Raw genomic sequence first — 14,699 nt, forward strand, 5'->3', positions numbered from 1 at the left:
TAGGTTTCTTGAGTTGATCCCTCTGGTGTTTCTGTGGTGAGTCTAGATTTATCTCCCCTGATTAAGAATCATTCTACCCTTGGGAGGGGAGTTTGGGGGAGAATGGATACAAGTATATGGAAGACTGAATCCCTTTGCTGTCCCCCTGAAACTATCACAATGTTGTTAGTTGGCTATACTTCATATAAAAAAAAAAAAAATTGAAAGAAGGGTCATCCTGTCCTTCCTTGTTCATGCATGTGTGTGTCAGGGACAGGGAGAGAGAGAGGTAGTTGGGAGCAGAGTTTTTCTTGTGTCTGTTTCTTTTTGTTTTCCTTTAGCTCAGAAAAATCCTTATGCCTAAATGGCATATTTTTGGGGTAGCATGCTCTGAACCCCTTTATTTATCTGCATAAGTTTGTTTAATATTATTATTTTTCCTGTTTAAGTATGCATACTCTTATGTGTCCCCCTCTTGTCTGTCACTTGCTTTCTTTTCCCTCTCTCTGTTTTGCTTTGAAAATTTGTGTTGATCTATTTCAAGAGTTGGCTTATTCATTCAAAACATTTTAAGAAATTCCATTGGATATGCTACATTTTATTAATCCTTAGGTTTCATTTCTTCTTCTTCTTCTTTTTTTTTTTTTACTATTTCTGCTTGCTTTCTCTTTAATTAAAGGAGGAATTCTGTTTTCTCCTTGGAGAGAAGCTGCAGATGGGCCACTGTAGCAGGAGAGTGCTATAGGAGGGCCGTTTGCCTGTTGCCCACTGGGATCTATATTAAATAATGAAAGAAGTTTATAAGATCAAAGACCCAGCAGCTCTGATGTTGTAAAATGATGTACAGAAGTGTCAATAATTAAGTGTAATGCAAAGGCCAGTTTGGGCAAAAAAGTCCAAAGTTAAGATTGTTTCTAAAGAAATGCTTTTTTATGAGTAGCAGGTACATAAAACTCACTAGGCTTAATGAACGAACCTTGTAAAGTGTGTGTGTGTTGGGTGCATGTGTGTGTCTAATACTAGATGTATTTTTACTTTATTCCCCACATGTAATCCATGAGGAAGCTTTGCTTAATTACCAAATTCTGCCCTCCATTTCTGTTTCCATCTCCACCACCTTCTCTGTGGTCTAGTTGAGGATTCTACAAACTGTGGCCTGCTAGCCACATCGTTTTTGTAAATAAAGATTTATTGGAACACAGTCCTGCCCATTTATTTATGTATTATCTAATAAGTCTGCTTGTGCTACAAAAGCAGAGTTGAATAGTTGCAACTGAGACTATCTAGCCTCCAAGCCTATAGTATTTACTATTTGGTTATTTACAGAAAAAGGTTGCAGGCTCTATTCTGTTTAATATTGCTCTCTTATAATTGGTTTCGTTGTGTTAAACAGAAGACACAGTGATTTTTCTAAAATGTGATTTGATCTTCTCATCCTAACTGTGAGTAAAAATAATCTCAACTCTACTCTGTAGCTTAAAAGCACCTGCGTGGCCTGGTCCCTGCTCACCTTTCCACCCTTATCCCTTTCAGGATTCCCCCTTGTTCTGGTCATACTGAGCCTTTCCTGTGTCAGAACAGTCTGCTTGAATTCTCATGGTTACTTCACATGTCTCCCTGCTTTCTGACTTTAGGTTTTTGCATGGATGACATTTCCTCAGAGGTGACTGCTCAATCTGCAGTTAGCCTCCATCATTTATTATGCATATTTTATTTCCTTCATAAGCTTCTTTGTAATTATACCCTTCATTTATGTGCTCATGTCTTTCTTCCTTGCTTCCTGTCTTAGGATGCAAACTCTGTGATGGCAAAAAACATGCCTGTACTGTTGATCTTGGTTGCCAAGCATAGTTACCGCCACATTTTAAAGTCCAGTGGAAAATTGTTGAATAAATGAAGAAGGTATAGCTTCTGCCTAGTTCTTTGGTAGGAGTTAAAATGCAAGCATATGTTTATGCTACCTAATTTGTTTTCTTTCTCTGTATAAATAAATCTTGCCCACTTCTGTTCACAGTGTAAATTTAAGGTGATTTTCTTTCAAAACATAATCAAGCTGGCATACTCTTCAGCAGGGAACAGGCAGGCATTTTGAAACACTGCTTCTCAGGATATTTAGAGCCTTTTATACATTTGTTTCTGCTGTTGTGTTAATATGCTAATGTTTTTTGGGGTTGTATTTTTTCTCTTTCTTTCTTGCTGCTGGCAGAGCAGCAGTGTGGAGTTATGGAGTGAAGCCCCCTTTGGACATCTGTCCTTACTACAAAGAGTTTTACATTTCTTTGCTCCTTAAAAAAAGTGCTGCTTTTCTGCTGAACCTAGGATAAAAAGAATGAAGCAGTATCTTTGAGCATCTTAATTCTTTTGACTTAGTGAAATCCATTCAGGAACCTCTCTCTTATTCAGAGCTTCTCATTTTTCCCTTGAACCTCCTTTCCAGTTCTGCTCAGTACTGTTCTACAGTGAAATCCACAAAACAAAACCTCCTGCCTCTCCTCTCGCCCCAGTTTATTTCACTGCCCAGGACCCACTTTTGTGGGCTAGGAGGCCATTCAGGATTTCTGCCTTACTAAAGAGCACAGACTCTGGAGTCTGACACACACAGTCCTGGACTAGAATGCGGCTTTGCCTGTAACCACTTAGCTTTCCTGAGCCTTCACTTGCTCATGTGTAAAATGGGCTTCTGCTAGTTTGTTTCCTTGTAGAGTGGTTGTGAGAATTAATTGACATAGCACTTTTCTAGTATCTAATACAGTTTCTGCAGCTTCGTGGCACTTAACAATTGCCAGCTAGTATTTGGTGTAGTCTTAAAATATAATACTTTGTCAAGGTACTCAAAGAAGAATTAAATCTAAAATAGCATCTGGCTGTGATCCAGTGTCTGGAGAGTCTGAAAGGGCAGCTTTGAATTCTTCCCTGCTAGGACAGATTATTTTATTTTTGTAACAGTTGCTGCTCCCCTTACTGTGGGCCTTAGAGAAGATGTACTATCAGAGATGTATTGGAAGTGAGGCGTGAATAGCCTCAGGCTCCTAGTCTGATCCTCATCTAATAGTTTATTGTAAAGAAGAGTTCAAGTATTACTTCTCTTGATCACTGTATGGCCAGGCCACTCAAGATGGCTGTTCTCTTGCTTTCTGTCCATCCCCTGTCCGACCAGTGCCTGCTTCACCTACACCCTACTCTCTTGACTGACCTTTCTGTGAACTTGCCCCATGTCCCAGCTATTGATTGTTCTTATCGAAGGGGTAGTAAGAAGCATGCCCCTCTCTGGTTTCTGTGGTAACTAAAGAGCCCACCTGATGTCCATTCCCCTCTAACTGGTAATCTCCTCCTCCCCGCCAGAAGCAATCCACGTCCTGCCCACTGTCCCCACACACAATGGGGTGGTGTTGCTCCAGGATCCTGCTTCAGACACACATGTTCCCCATCTTTATTGTTTATATGATCACCTACTATTTTTATTCTAATGATTCCTCAATGTCTCCTTGTCACCCTTTTCTCCTGATTTGTTTTTCTACATTAAATCATAGTAGCTAACCTCTTTTTGGTGCTTATGATACACTGGGCATTGTTCTAATTGATTTGTATTTAGTCCCTCAGTTCAGTTCAATTCAGTTCAGTCGCTCAGTCATGTCCGACTCTCTGCGACCCCATGAACCGCAGCACGCCAGGCCTCCCTGTCCATCACCATCTCTCGGAGTTCACTCAAACTCAGGTCCATCGAGTCGGTGATGCCATCCAGCCATCTCATCCTCTGTCATCCCCTTCTCCTCCTGCCCCCAATCCCTCCCAGCATCAGAGTCTTTTCCAATGAGTCAACTCTTCGCATGAGGTGGCCAAAGTACTAAAGTTCCCTACAGCAACCTGTAAGGATGGGCCTGTTCGTTTTCTCCCTTGTAAATGAGGAACCTCGTTTCAGCTGCCATTTCTCTCATCCATAGAGGGTAGCTTTCCTCTGTACCCCTGTTAGAGTTTAGGGACTCAGCCACAGGTGACTCATTAATTGGTTAATTAACTTCCTTACAGTGTGCAAAATGGGAATAACGTGAATGGCACATGGCCAGTTCTGGACAGAAAGGATGCTATATTTTCAAAGGTTATCCACATGAAGGCCCCACACTTTAGCTTGAACACACAGTAAATATAACAGAGTCTTGGTACTCACTTTCCTGCTCTTTCTTCTGACATTATTCTGTCCTTTCCATAGGCTTAGGCTTCAAATCATGACGCTGCTCTTCTTTATCTGTTTCTTTAGCATGTTTTCTTTGTGAAGCAGGAGTTGACCTGCTGGTATTATCACATAAAAGGCTAAATAGAAAAGTGCTATTATTATTATTGTTATGATTATGTTATGATTATATTATGTTATAAACAGGTTATTAAGAGTTATAAACACTTAATCTCTTTTCCAGGGCATCAGTCAAGTTGCTACTTCATCAGAGTCTGTTTTAAGCAAGCAGACCTTTTTATGGTACTCTTACTGAGACACATCAAGTTATATCTGTCTTTTCATTTGCACCAACACGTTTATTTGAAGCCTAGTATTTCCTAGGTAACGTGACTAAGGTAGATTTATGGGTCCTAATTTGCATACAGAATAACATTGGCAAAAATGAAAATATAGCAAATAATACCAACTCTTGGCCTGCCATAGCCCACCGAGCATCTGCCTTCTTTGCCTGTAATGAGAGGGAAATGTATTTTCTTTCGAGTTTATAGCTAATTCCTTGTTTGTATTCCACTCTTATCAATGCTTTTGAGAGCTCAAAATGAGGTTTAAGAGCCTCTTCCTGCCTAATAGCAGGCGTATGTGTTAGAAGTGGTAGTTCTGTGTCACAGAGAAAGCAAGCCTTTGCTCTCCCACCCCAGTTTCACACCTCACTTGAAAAAACCCTGCTACATTTAAGTAAGCGAGCAAACCCTTCATTGTCTAGGCAAGTTAATAGACTCGAGGTTATACATTTGGGTTAAAGCCTAGGTTTAAGGACTTCCTCCCAGTGTTTTTGAGTAAATTGATTTTCATTCCACAAATAATAAAGTTTTTGTTTGTTTTAAATTATCAGATCAGATCAGATCAGTCGCTCAGTCGTGTCCAACTCTTTGCGACCCCACGAATCGCAGCACGCCAGGCCTCCCTGTCCATCACCAGCTCCTGGAGTTCACTGAGACTCTCGTCCATCGAGTCAGTGATGCCATCCAGCCATCTCATCCTCTGTCGTCCCCTTCTCCTCCTGCCCCCAATCCCTCCCAGCATCAGAGTCTTTTCCAATGAGTCAACTCTTCGCATGAGGTGGCCAAAGTACTGCAGTTTCAGCTTTAGCATCATTCCTTCCAAAGAAATCCCAGGGCTGACCTCCTTCAGAATGGACTGGTTGGATCTCCTTGCAGTCCAAGGAACTCTCAAGAGTCTTCTCCAACACCACAGTTCAAAAGCATCCATTCTTCGGCGCTCAGCCTTCTTCACTGTCCAACTCTCACATCCATACATGACCACAGGAAAAACCATAGCCTTGACTAGACGGACCTTTGTTGGCAAAGTAATGTCTCTGCTTCTGAATATGCTATCTAGGTTGGTCATAACTTTCCTTCCAAGGAGTAAGCGTCTTTGAATTTCATGGCTGCAGTCACCATCTGTAGTGATTTTGGAGCCCAGAAAAATAAAGTCTGACACTGTTTCCACTGTTTCCCCATCTATTTCCCATGAAGTGATGGGACCGGATGCCATGATCTTCGTTTTCTGATTGTTGAGCTTTAAGCCAACTTTTTCACTCTCCGCTTTTACTTTCATCAAGAGGCTTTTGAGTTCCTCTTCACTTTCTGCCATAAGGGTTATGTCATCTGCATATCTGAGGTTACTGATATTTCTCCCAGCAATCTTGATTCCAGTTTGTGTTTCTTCTAGTCCAGTGTTTCTCATGATGTACTCTGCATATAAGTTAAATAAACAGGGTGACAATATACAGCCTTGACGAACTCCTTTTCCTATTTGGAACCAGTCTGTTGTTCCATGTCCAGTTCTAACTATTGCTTCCTGACCTGCATACAAATTTCTCAAGACTAGTCTCCTATTTGATGAGCATTTAGATCACTTTCAACTAAACTATTATGTACACCACTACACAGAAGAACCTTTTATGTATCTCAGGTACACATGTGAGTGTTCTGCTAGTTTAAACACTCAAGAAGTAGACTTCCCAGTTCAGAGAATGTGGGTGTTTTGGTTACTGCCATCAGTGCTGTCAACATTGTTTTTGGAGTTGGTCACTCTGGTGTTTGATCATCAATAACATTATCAGACCTTCATTGTTTTCCCCTGTCAAATGGCATCTTTGTTACTTTTGGCAAAATGGCCTCTCCTTTTTGTTGTAGATTCTGTTTTCCTGGTTAGCAGTGAGTTTTTGGCTCTTTCTCAGTCTCTGTTGTGCTGCCTTCCTGAGTGAAGCAGGACCATGGATGGTCAGGCTGAAGAAAGACAGGGCGGGTAGAGAGCCTGTGGGCAGATGTGGCTCGTGTGTTCTCTCTTTGAGGATGGGGTGCCCATTTCAGTGACATTTCTTTCTAACGCCCTTTATTGTTTATTTTCTCCCTCCCATGGTGTTATTTCAGTAGTCTCTACACTTCTAATTTTAAAACCATGGGGAAAGATGCTTTCTTGATCGTGTCATTTTTTTTTTTCCTTCTGTGTAGCTGTCTAATTTTGTGCTTTGAGTTTTCTCATGAATTTTTGCCTGCTTAGTCATTGTCTTTTTATCTCTTGGTTCTTTGTCCTTTCCCTCATTTTTCATTCTTTTTCTTCTGCCTCTGCTCCCTTGTTCCCATAGGCCCTTAAATCTTTATGTGGTGCTTTTCTTTTAAGTTGTATTTTCCCCTTCTCCTCCAAGCTTAGAAATGCTTGCTTTGTCAAAGAAATGCGGAAGGGAAGGGAGCAACAGAAATCCGGAAGGAAACCAAACCCAGGTGCCCACCCACTTCAGCTGTTTTGAGAACATGATGCTGTCCCTCATGTGGTCACGTTGCCAAAATCTGTATGAAAGAAGGAAAGAACACTGAAATTAGTCCCTTTCACAGTAGGGTCTCTGAGCACATTACTTCCTATCTTTAGGTCTCAAGTTTTTGAATACAAAATGAGGAGGCTGGACCTCAGTAAGGCTTCTGTAGTGGCTCAACAGTCAGGAATCCACTTGCCAATGCAGGAGACACAGGTTCAATCCCTCGGTCGGAAAGATCCACTGGAGAAAGAAATGGCAACCCAGTCTAGCATTCTTGCCTTTTAAATTCCATGGACAAAGGAGACTGTTGGGCTGCAGTCCATGGGGCTGCAGAGAGTTGGACACGACTGAGTGTGCACACAGACACAGTTGCAAAGAGCACAGGAAGTGATTTGAAGGCAAACAGGCAAATTTGAAGGCAAGCAGGCAGGAACAACTAAAAGGCACGGGGTCAACATGATCTTTAAACTCTTCCGTTACATTCCAGAGTTCATAGATTCCCTCGGAGATTCTTGACTTCTTCAGTGAAGATAATAGTATAGGGTTTTAACAGGTCATTCCTCTTAGGAGACGAAATAAACTACTTACACCATTTTAGAGTCTTAGGTCAGCATCCACTCATACCTTCTCTTCCCTTACTGCCAAAACCTGGAGCAGCTACATTTTTCCTTACATGCACTGTGCCAGCATTTCATGAGGATCTTTTTTCTGGTAGATTTTTGGCCTTTTGAAGTCAGGAATATGATCCTGCTTATACCAATCTCAGTCTTTATTACCAAGAGGCTTGTGGGAATGTGGAGCTAGAATATAGTCGCAGGGCATCAACAGTATTATATAGTCAGTCAGTACCGTTGATTGGAGAAGCTTTGCTGTGTTATAGGCATCTGTGATATTGGGGCAGTGGTCAACCCTGCAGCCTGGGTTTCCTAACTGGTAAGATGGTTTTTATTAGGACAAGTTAGGTGCTATAGATGGGCTAAGTTCTGCAGCAACAGCAAATAGCTAAGTGTCAATGGCTAAAAGTCCACAAAGGTTTATTTTTCACTGCACATTCATTGTGATCCACCTGGGGATGGTCAGTCCTTTCTCTAACCCCTAGCTCATAGATCAGCTGCCATCTCGAATACTGACAATCTCCAGGTCATGAGAGAGAGCCTGGATGGGTAGTGGGTTGATAATCAGATGCTGGACCTGATGTGTCATGTACCATATGTACTCATGCCTTATTACCTGCAACTAGTTGCATGGCCTCACCTAGCTTCAGCTAAGGCAAGGAAGTGCCTGGTAGGAGGACAGTTTGGAATATTTGTTAGTTAGCATAATGGTAATGGTACAGCGATAATAATACTTGACTTTTCAAGACTTTTTGGCCATTAGATAATACGAATACTTATAATGCCTAACCCGTAGAACATGCTCAGTCAGTAATAGGTGGAACCATTATTATTATTATCATTGTTATTATTTAGCAGTTGATTACATTTCCAACATTCTTTACAACATCCTTCTACTTAGAAAGTGTTTCTCTTCTTTTTTCTGCTCATGAAAATGCTAAAGTAGACTCAACTTGTTTGTCTCTAGACATATCACAGATTCTTAATTAATGAAGTTGAGTTAATGAAGTTTTAGAGTAAGACAGGGGCCCTCAGGTCATTATTCTGTAAGATGATCACTTTGTGAAGTGATGGCTTGAATATCAGCGGTGGCTTCAGAACTGTGGTCACTGTGTTTTCAATTTAATAGCCACAGACTCTTAAACAGCTTTTCATTTTGAGTCAATGCAGAAACCGTCAATATGTATTATATGTCTATGAAGCTGGTCTCCGGATCAATTGCAATTAGTTTGCAGCAGATTGCATTAACATATCTAAAATTAATACAGCGAATGTTCTGATGAAAAGAAATTGACCACAACCACACTATGGCTGTTTTTAGTCTCTCTCAAACGTTCTTTTCAAACAGTATTTCTTTTCTTCTTTGTTAATGGCTTTAAATTGGTATGTCAACTTAGACTTAATGTATTGATCCTTCCCTAATTTACCTTTTAAAAGTGGTCCCAGAATATGGCACATTACTAATGTTTAATCGTTTCTTTCTTTAGGGGACTTTTACTAAATGCCTTAAGCTTGAATTTTTTTTTTTGTCATGTTACATGAGGTGCTGTTAAGACTGCTAAGTCAACAAGTACATTAATTTTTGAATTGTGTTTTTCAAATTACTAATGTTTCATCAAGATTTAAAAATTCAGAAGTAAGATTAACAAATTATATATAATTAACAAATTATATACAGTAAATGTGAGCATTATGTCTAGTAGTTTATTTTTATCTTAGCATTTTCTGTTTCTAAAGAAGTAGTGCAGGCAACTTCAGTTTTAATAACATCATTACTAGTATTTATAAGGATGGAACAAAGAGACAGCTTGAGGCTTGATCATGTTGAAATGTGAATTTTTTACAAGTGTGTATAAATTATGTTATGCTTATTTTAGATCTGAAGGAGTTTTACTTTTTTTAGAGCAAGTCAGTTTCTGGAAATGAAAATTATCTGTATCAGGGGACAAAAAGACAAAAGGCAGAATTTATTCATTTGGCTATCTTACTGGTATTTTTTCAATTTCTTCTGTATGCCAAGCACCATCACATTCTTCATACAGATACAAAGAAGTTGAAGACACACTCTGCCCTTGAGTAGAACCCAGTCTTGCTGTAAGGTTCTGGAGCTTTTTTGGAATGCCTCCCATCCAGAAGAGCTTCATGAGTGCATTGTAGCTTGGAGATGCCAGAAGAACATGCCATTTTAAGGACACATTAGAGGTCTTGAAAGCTACTGGCTCCACGTGGTAAAGCCCTGTGGACCTCAGTTTGTGGTCTGTGTGATGTTGCTCAGTCACTCACCGAGGCCCTTGCCTGGTGTTTCTAGGAAGCGTGTCAGGTGATCTTCCACCACCATTTGTGATCTTCCATCACAAGACTGGATCACCAGTCTTGTGATCCAGTTGTGTTATTGATTTTTTGGTTGGTTTGTGTATTAATGGCATTGTTATCTTACCTCCTGTGAACAGTGGTTCCTTTGTATCATAGCCCATGGATAGAAATGAAACTAAGTGTATTTATTTTTTCTTTTCTTTTAAAAACAAGTCTTATGAATTTAATGGGCTTCCCTGATAGCTCAGTTGGTAAAGAATCTGCCTGCAATGCAGGAGACCCCGGTTCAACTCCTGGATCGGGAAGATTCTCTGGATAAGAGATAGGCTACCCATGCCAGTGTTCTTAGATTTCCCTTGTGGCTCAGCTGGTAAAGAATCTGCCTGCAGTGCAGGAGACCTGGGTTCTTTCTCTGGTTTGGGAAGATCCCTTGGAGAAGGGAAAGGCTACCCACTCCAGTATTCTGGCCTGGAGAATCCCAAGGACTGTATAGCCCATGGGGTTGCGAAGAGTCGGACACTACTGAGTGACTTCAACTTTCACAAATTTAATAGATAATGTTATTGATCTTATTGGATAGAATGAGAAGAGTTTTTTCATGCCATTCTATCCTTTGATCCTTTTCTTTCAGTACAAATGAAAGCTTACTGATCAGTGCGTAATGGAAGACAACTTTCACATGATTCTTAAGCAGTTACTTTAATATACAAATTGCAGTTTTTAGGAATTAGTAACTTAATTAATGGTGACTATTTCAGGTTACTATACTCAACTTTGGTGAGTTGGAGATAATCTCATTAAATATGTAATGGAATCCATTAAAAACCACAATAAAGAAATGGATTAGTCTGTGGCCCATTGACCTCAAAGAGTTAAAACAAATTTCCTGAGTTACCTTAATGTTTAATGATGTATATAGTTATTTAATGCTGTGAACTTTGTTTGGAGTGGAGACAGGGAAAAGCATATGCTGTACAACAGAGTCCTTAACAGTTTTAAAGGTAATTTTTAAATAAAGTCCTTATGGACTCACAGGCAGCTGCAGAACTAGTGCAGCAGTCCCATGTCCTCTTCACCCAGTGTCCCCTCATGTTGACATCTTACATAGTTTAATACCAAAATTAGGAAATTGGCCTTGACTGAGCTACGACTGAAGCTCTCCTATTAACTAAATTTAGACCTTATTTATTTGGGTGTATGTGCAGTTGTCCTTAAAAGTTTTGATTAGAAAAACAAGCATGGAGAATTCATTTTATATACGTATTTTTTGCTTCTAAGATTTCTGTTGCTAACTCATGTTTGAGGGTACATATTAGATTGGCCCTACCGGTTGACTGTTACTTTTCTTTCTGTTTTAAGTCTTCTTATCTCTTTTCCCCAATTTCTCTAGGTGGTTCAATTAACATCCAGAAGATGGCTGAACCTGCAGGAATACCAGAGTAAGAAATTAATGTCTGACAACGGAGTGAAAGTTCAAAGATTCTTTGTTGCCGACACTGCCAATGAAGCTCTGGAGGCTGCTAAGAGACTAAGTAAGCTAATTCATAATGGGTGAAATATGCTTGCCAAATTAGTGAATTCACAGGTAGTGGTTTCCCACTAGTTAAATTTCTCAGTTGCAGGTTATAGTAACAGTGACAGGTACAGTGGAGAACTTTGAGTTGTAAGGGCAAAATGCCCAATTAAGAAAGCTTTATTCTTTGACATGAGACAGAAACATATGTGGTACCACTCTATAGTAATTTTTCCATGTTTCTCAGCCACCATTTCACCTAGTTCTCTTATCTGTGGTTTAGTGGCTGTGAGAAAATTGGTTGAAGGGTATAAAGTGTCAAAAGAGAAGCCTGTTGGAGGGCGAGTCAGGAAAGACAGTTGGCATCCTTCATTAAGCCTCTGAGAACATGGGGAAAGTTCCCTCTGAGTGACTGGAGGAGAGAAAGGGAAGAATCTGCATTTCGAAATCCTGCTGAATTTGGTTCAGTGTTTTGCCCTTTGATTTATCAGCTCTATAACTTTGCGTAAGTACTTTTTCTTTTCTGTGCCTCATTTTGTTAGTCTGTAAATCAAGGCTAATGTGTTTACCTCCCAAAGCTATTTAGAGCCTTTAAGGGAGCCTTTAAGGGAGACTGCATGGAGCTTCCCTGGTGTCTGAGTGGTAAAGAATCCACCTGCTAGTGCAGGAGGCACAGGAGAAGTGGGTTTGGTACCTGGATTGGGAAGATGCCCTGGAATAGGAAATGGCATTTCTCTCCAGGTTTGGTCCCTGGATTGGGAAGATGCCCTAGAGTAGGAAATGGCAGTTCATTCCAGTATTCTTGCCTGGGCGATCCCATGGACAGAGGGGCCTGGCAGGCTACAGTCCGTGGGGTTGCACAAAAGTTGGACACGACTTACCAGCTAAACAACAACAATAAGGGAGACTGCACACTAGTATGTGGTAGAAAATCCAGTTCGTTTCTCTAGTTATGGATTGAGAAATGAGGACTCAGACTTTGATGTTTTCAGTGAGCATTCCTTTAGTGCCATGTAGACTCTCTTGTTGTTGGTCTGGATAAGCACCATCCATTAGAAATTTGAGCCCCACAAATATTGTTAAATTTTCTAAGTCACCTTAGTAAAGGTAAAAATAAATAGGTGAAACAAATTTTAATAATATATTTTGTTTGCCCCAGTATATCCAAAATACTATCATTTCAAAATATAATTAATATAAAACAGTTTTCAAGGGGTTATTTTATATTCTTTTCTTGTGCTCGGTTGAGTTCAGTTCAGTCGCTCAGTCATGTTCGACTCTTTGCGACCCCATGAAGCGCAGCACACCAGGCCTCCCTGTCCATCACCAACTCCCAGAGTCCACCCAGACCCATGTCCACCAAGTCGGTGATGCCATCCAACCATCTCATCCTCTGTCGTCTGCTTCTCCTCCTGCCCTCAGTCTTTCCCAGCATCAGGGTCTTTTCCAATGAGTCAGCTCTTCACATTAGGTGGCCAAAATATTGGAGTTTCAGCTTCAACATCCGTCCTTCTAATGAACACCCAGGACTGATCTCCTTTAGGATGGACTGGTTGGATCTCCTTGCAGTCCAAGGGACCCTCAAGAGTCTTCTCCAACACCACAGTTCAAAAGCATCAATTCTTTGGCGCTCAGCCTTCACTGTCCAACTCTCACATCCATACATGACCACTGGAAAAACCATAGCCTTGACTAGATGGACCTTTGTTGGCAAAGTAATGTCTCTGCTTTTGAATATGCTATCTAGGTTGGTCATGGACAGGGAGGCCTGGCGTGCTGCGATTCATGGGGTCACAAAGAGTCGGACATGACTGAGTGACTGAACTGAACTGACTGACTGAGGTTGGTGATAACTTTCCTTCTAAAGAGTAAGCGTCTTTTAATTTCATGGCTGCAGTCACCATCTGCAGTGATTTTGGAGCCCCGCCAAGATAAAATCAGACACTGTTTCCCCATCTATCTGCCATGAAATGATGGGATCAGATGCCATGATCTTAGTTTTCTGAATGTTGAGCTTTAAGCATTTTTTTACTGTCCTCTTTTACTTTCATTAAGAGGCTCTTTAATTCTTCTTCACTTTCTGCCATAAGGGTGGTGTCATCTGCATATCTGAGGTGATTGATATTTCTCCCGGCAATCTTGATTCCAAGTTGTGTTTCTTCCAGCCCAGTATTTCTCATGATGTACTCTGCATATAAGTTAAATAAGCAGGGTGACAATATACAACCTTGACATACTCCTTTTCCTATCTGAAACCAGTCTGTTGTTCCATGTCCAGTTCTAACTGTTGCTTCCTGACCTGCATACAGGTTTTTCAAGAGGCAGGTCAGGTGGTCTGGTATTCCCATCTCTCTCAGAATTTTCCACATTTTATTGTGATCCACACAGTCAAAGGCTTTGGCATAGTCAATGAAATAGAAATAGATGTTGCTAATGCTCACAAACCTGATTTATATATTACTTCTCCAGGACATCTCATTTCACGTTGACCACATTTCAGGTGCTTGAAAGACACATGTTGTGGCTACCCTGTTGTACAGTACAAATCTGGACACTAGAAAGATGTGTCTGTGCATTCTTTGGTTGCAACCTTGGAGAGCAGTTGTTTCCCATTAAAGAATAAAGAATAGAGCATCTGCTCACTGGCATTGCCCAGGCAGCTGTAGCAGAGTTTGAGAGTATAAAACAGAGGCAGGCTCTGTATTTCAATTTTTCAATTTTCTTTGCTCTTTTAAGAGTAAGAAGTGAGGTACTTCAGCTAGTACTTGTTGTTTTACCTCCCTTTCAGAGTTCCCCCAGGTGCTTAAATGCAGCTCCTTTATTATGTCAATTGAAATATATATGTATTCTTTCTTTCAACAAATATTTATTGTCACCCACATGTTGTAGGCACAGTGGATGCAGCTGTGGAGGATGAGCGAGCCCCGTTTCTCCTTTGAAGCTGCATTCTAGAAAGAAATGGATTTGTACTTTTCAGATGTTAAATGTAGAAACTGAGAGCAGTTTATATTTTAAGAAACAAAAATTGGTTTTATTTTCAAGAACTATCAAAATTGTTTTTTATGGTGGAAAAACATTAGACCTACACCTGGGTGAGAGTGCCTCAGTGAACTGTGGTAATAGACTCAGTAAAGTTAGTATTGCAACATCTTTACATGAAAGGGTCATTTTTGTTTTATACTCTTGTGGTTTGGGGATTGGATAATGAGAGCAAGAAATGTAAAGGTTGATTGGTCTTTGCTCTACATTTCCCCTATTATTTCCTCAAATGTGCTGACTCACTAGTAGTCC

At 40.4% G+C, this 14,699-nt stretch overlaps 1 protein-coding gene across 6 annotated transcripts in view; it reads left to right on the forward strand.

Moving 5' to 3' along the window:
• Positions 1–14,699, forward strand: part of SUCLG2 (succinate-CoA ligase GDP-forming subunit beta) — a 296,723-nt gene that overhangs the window by 55,376 nt on the left and 226,648 nt on the right. For all 6 annotated transcript variants that reach the window (XM_086366912.1, XM_086366914.1, XM_086366915.1 and 3 more), the window contains exon 2: positions 11,286–11,427. In XM_086366912.1, coding sequence (XP_086223038.1) covers positions 11,286–11,427 — 142 coding nt within the window. The remainder of the gene's footprint in view (positions 1–11,285; positions 11,428–14,699) is intronic.

Source organism: Bos grunniens, chromosome 22 (assembly GCF_055505025.1).
Source record: "Bos grunniens cultivar Pamir isolate PY7600 chromosome 22, Bosgru_T2T1.0, whole genome shotgun sequence".
In the NCBI taxonomy this organism is placed as follows: domain Eukaryota; kingdom Metazoa; phylum Chordata; class Mammalia; order Artiodactyla; family Bovidae; genus Bos; species Bos grunniens.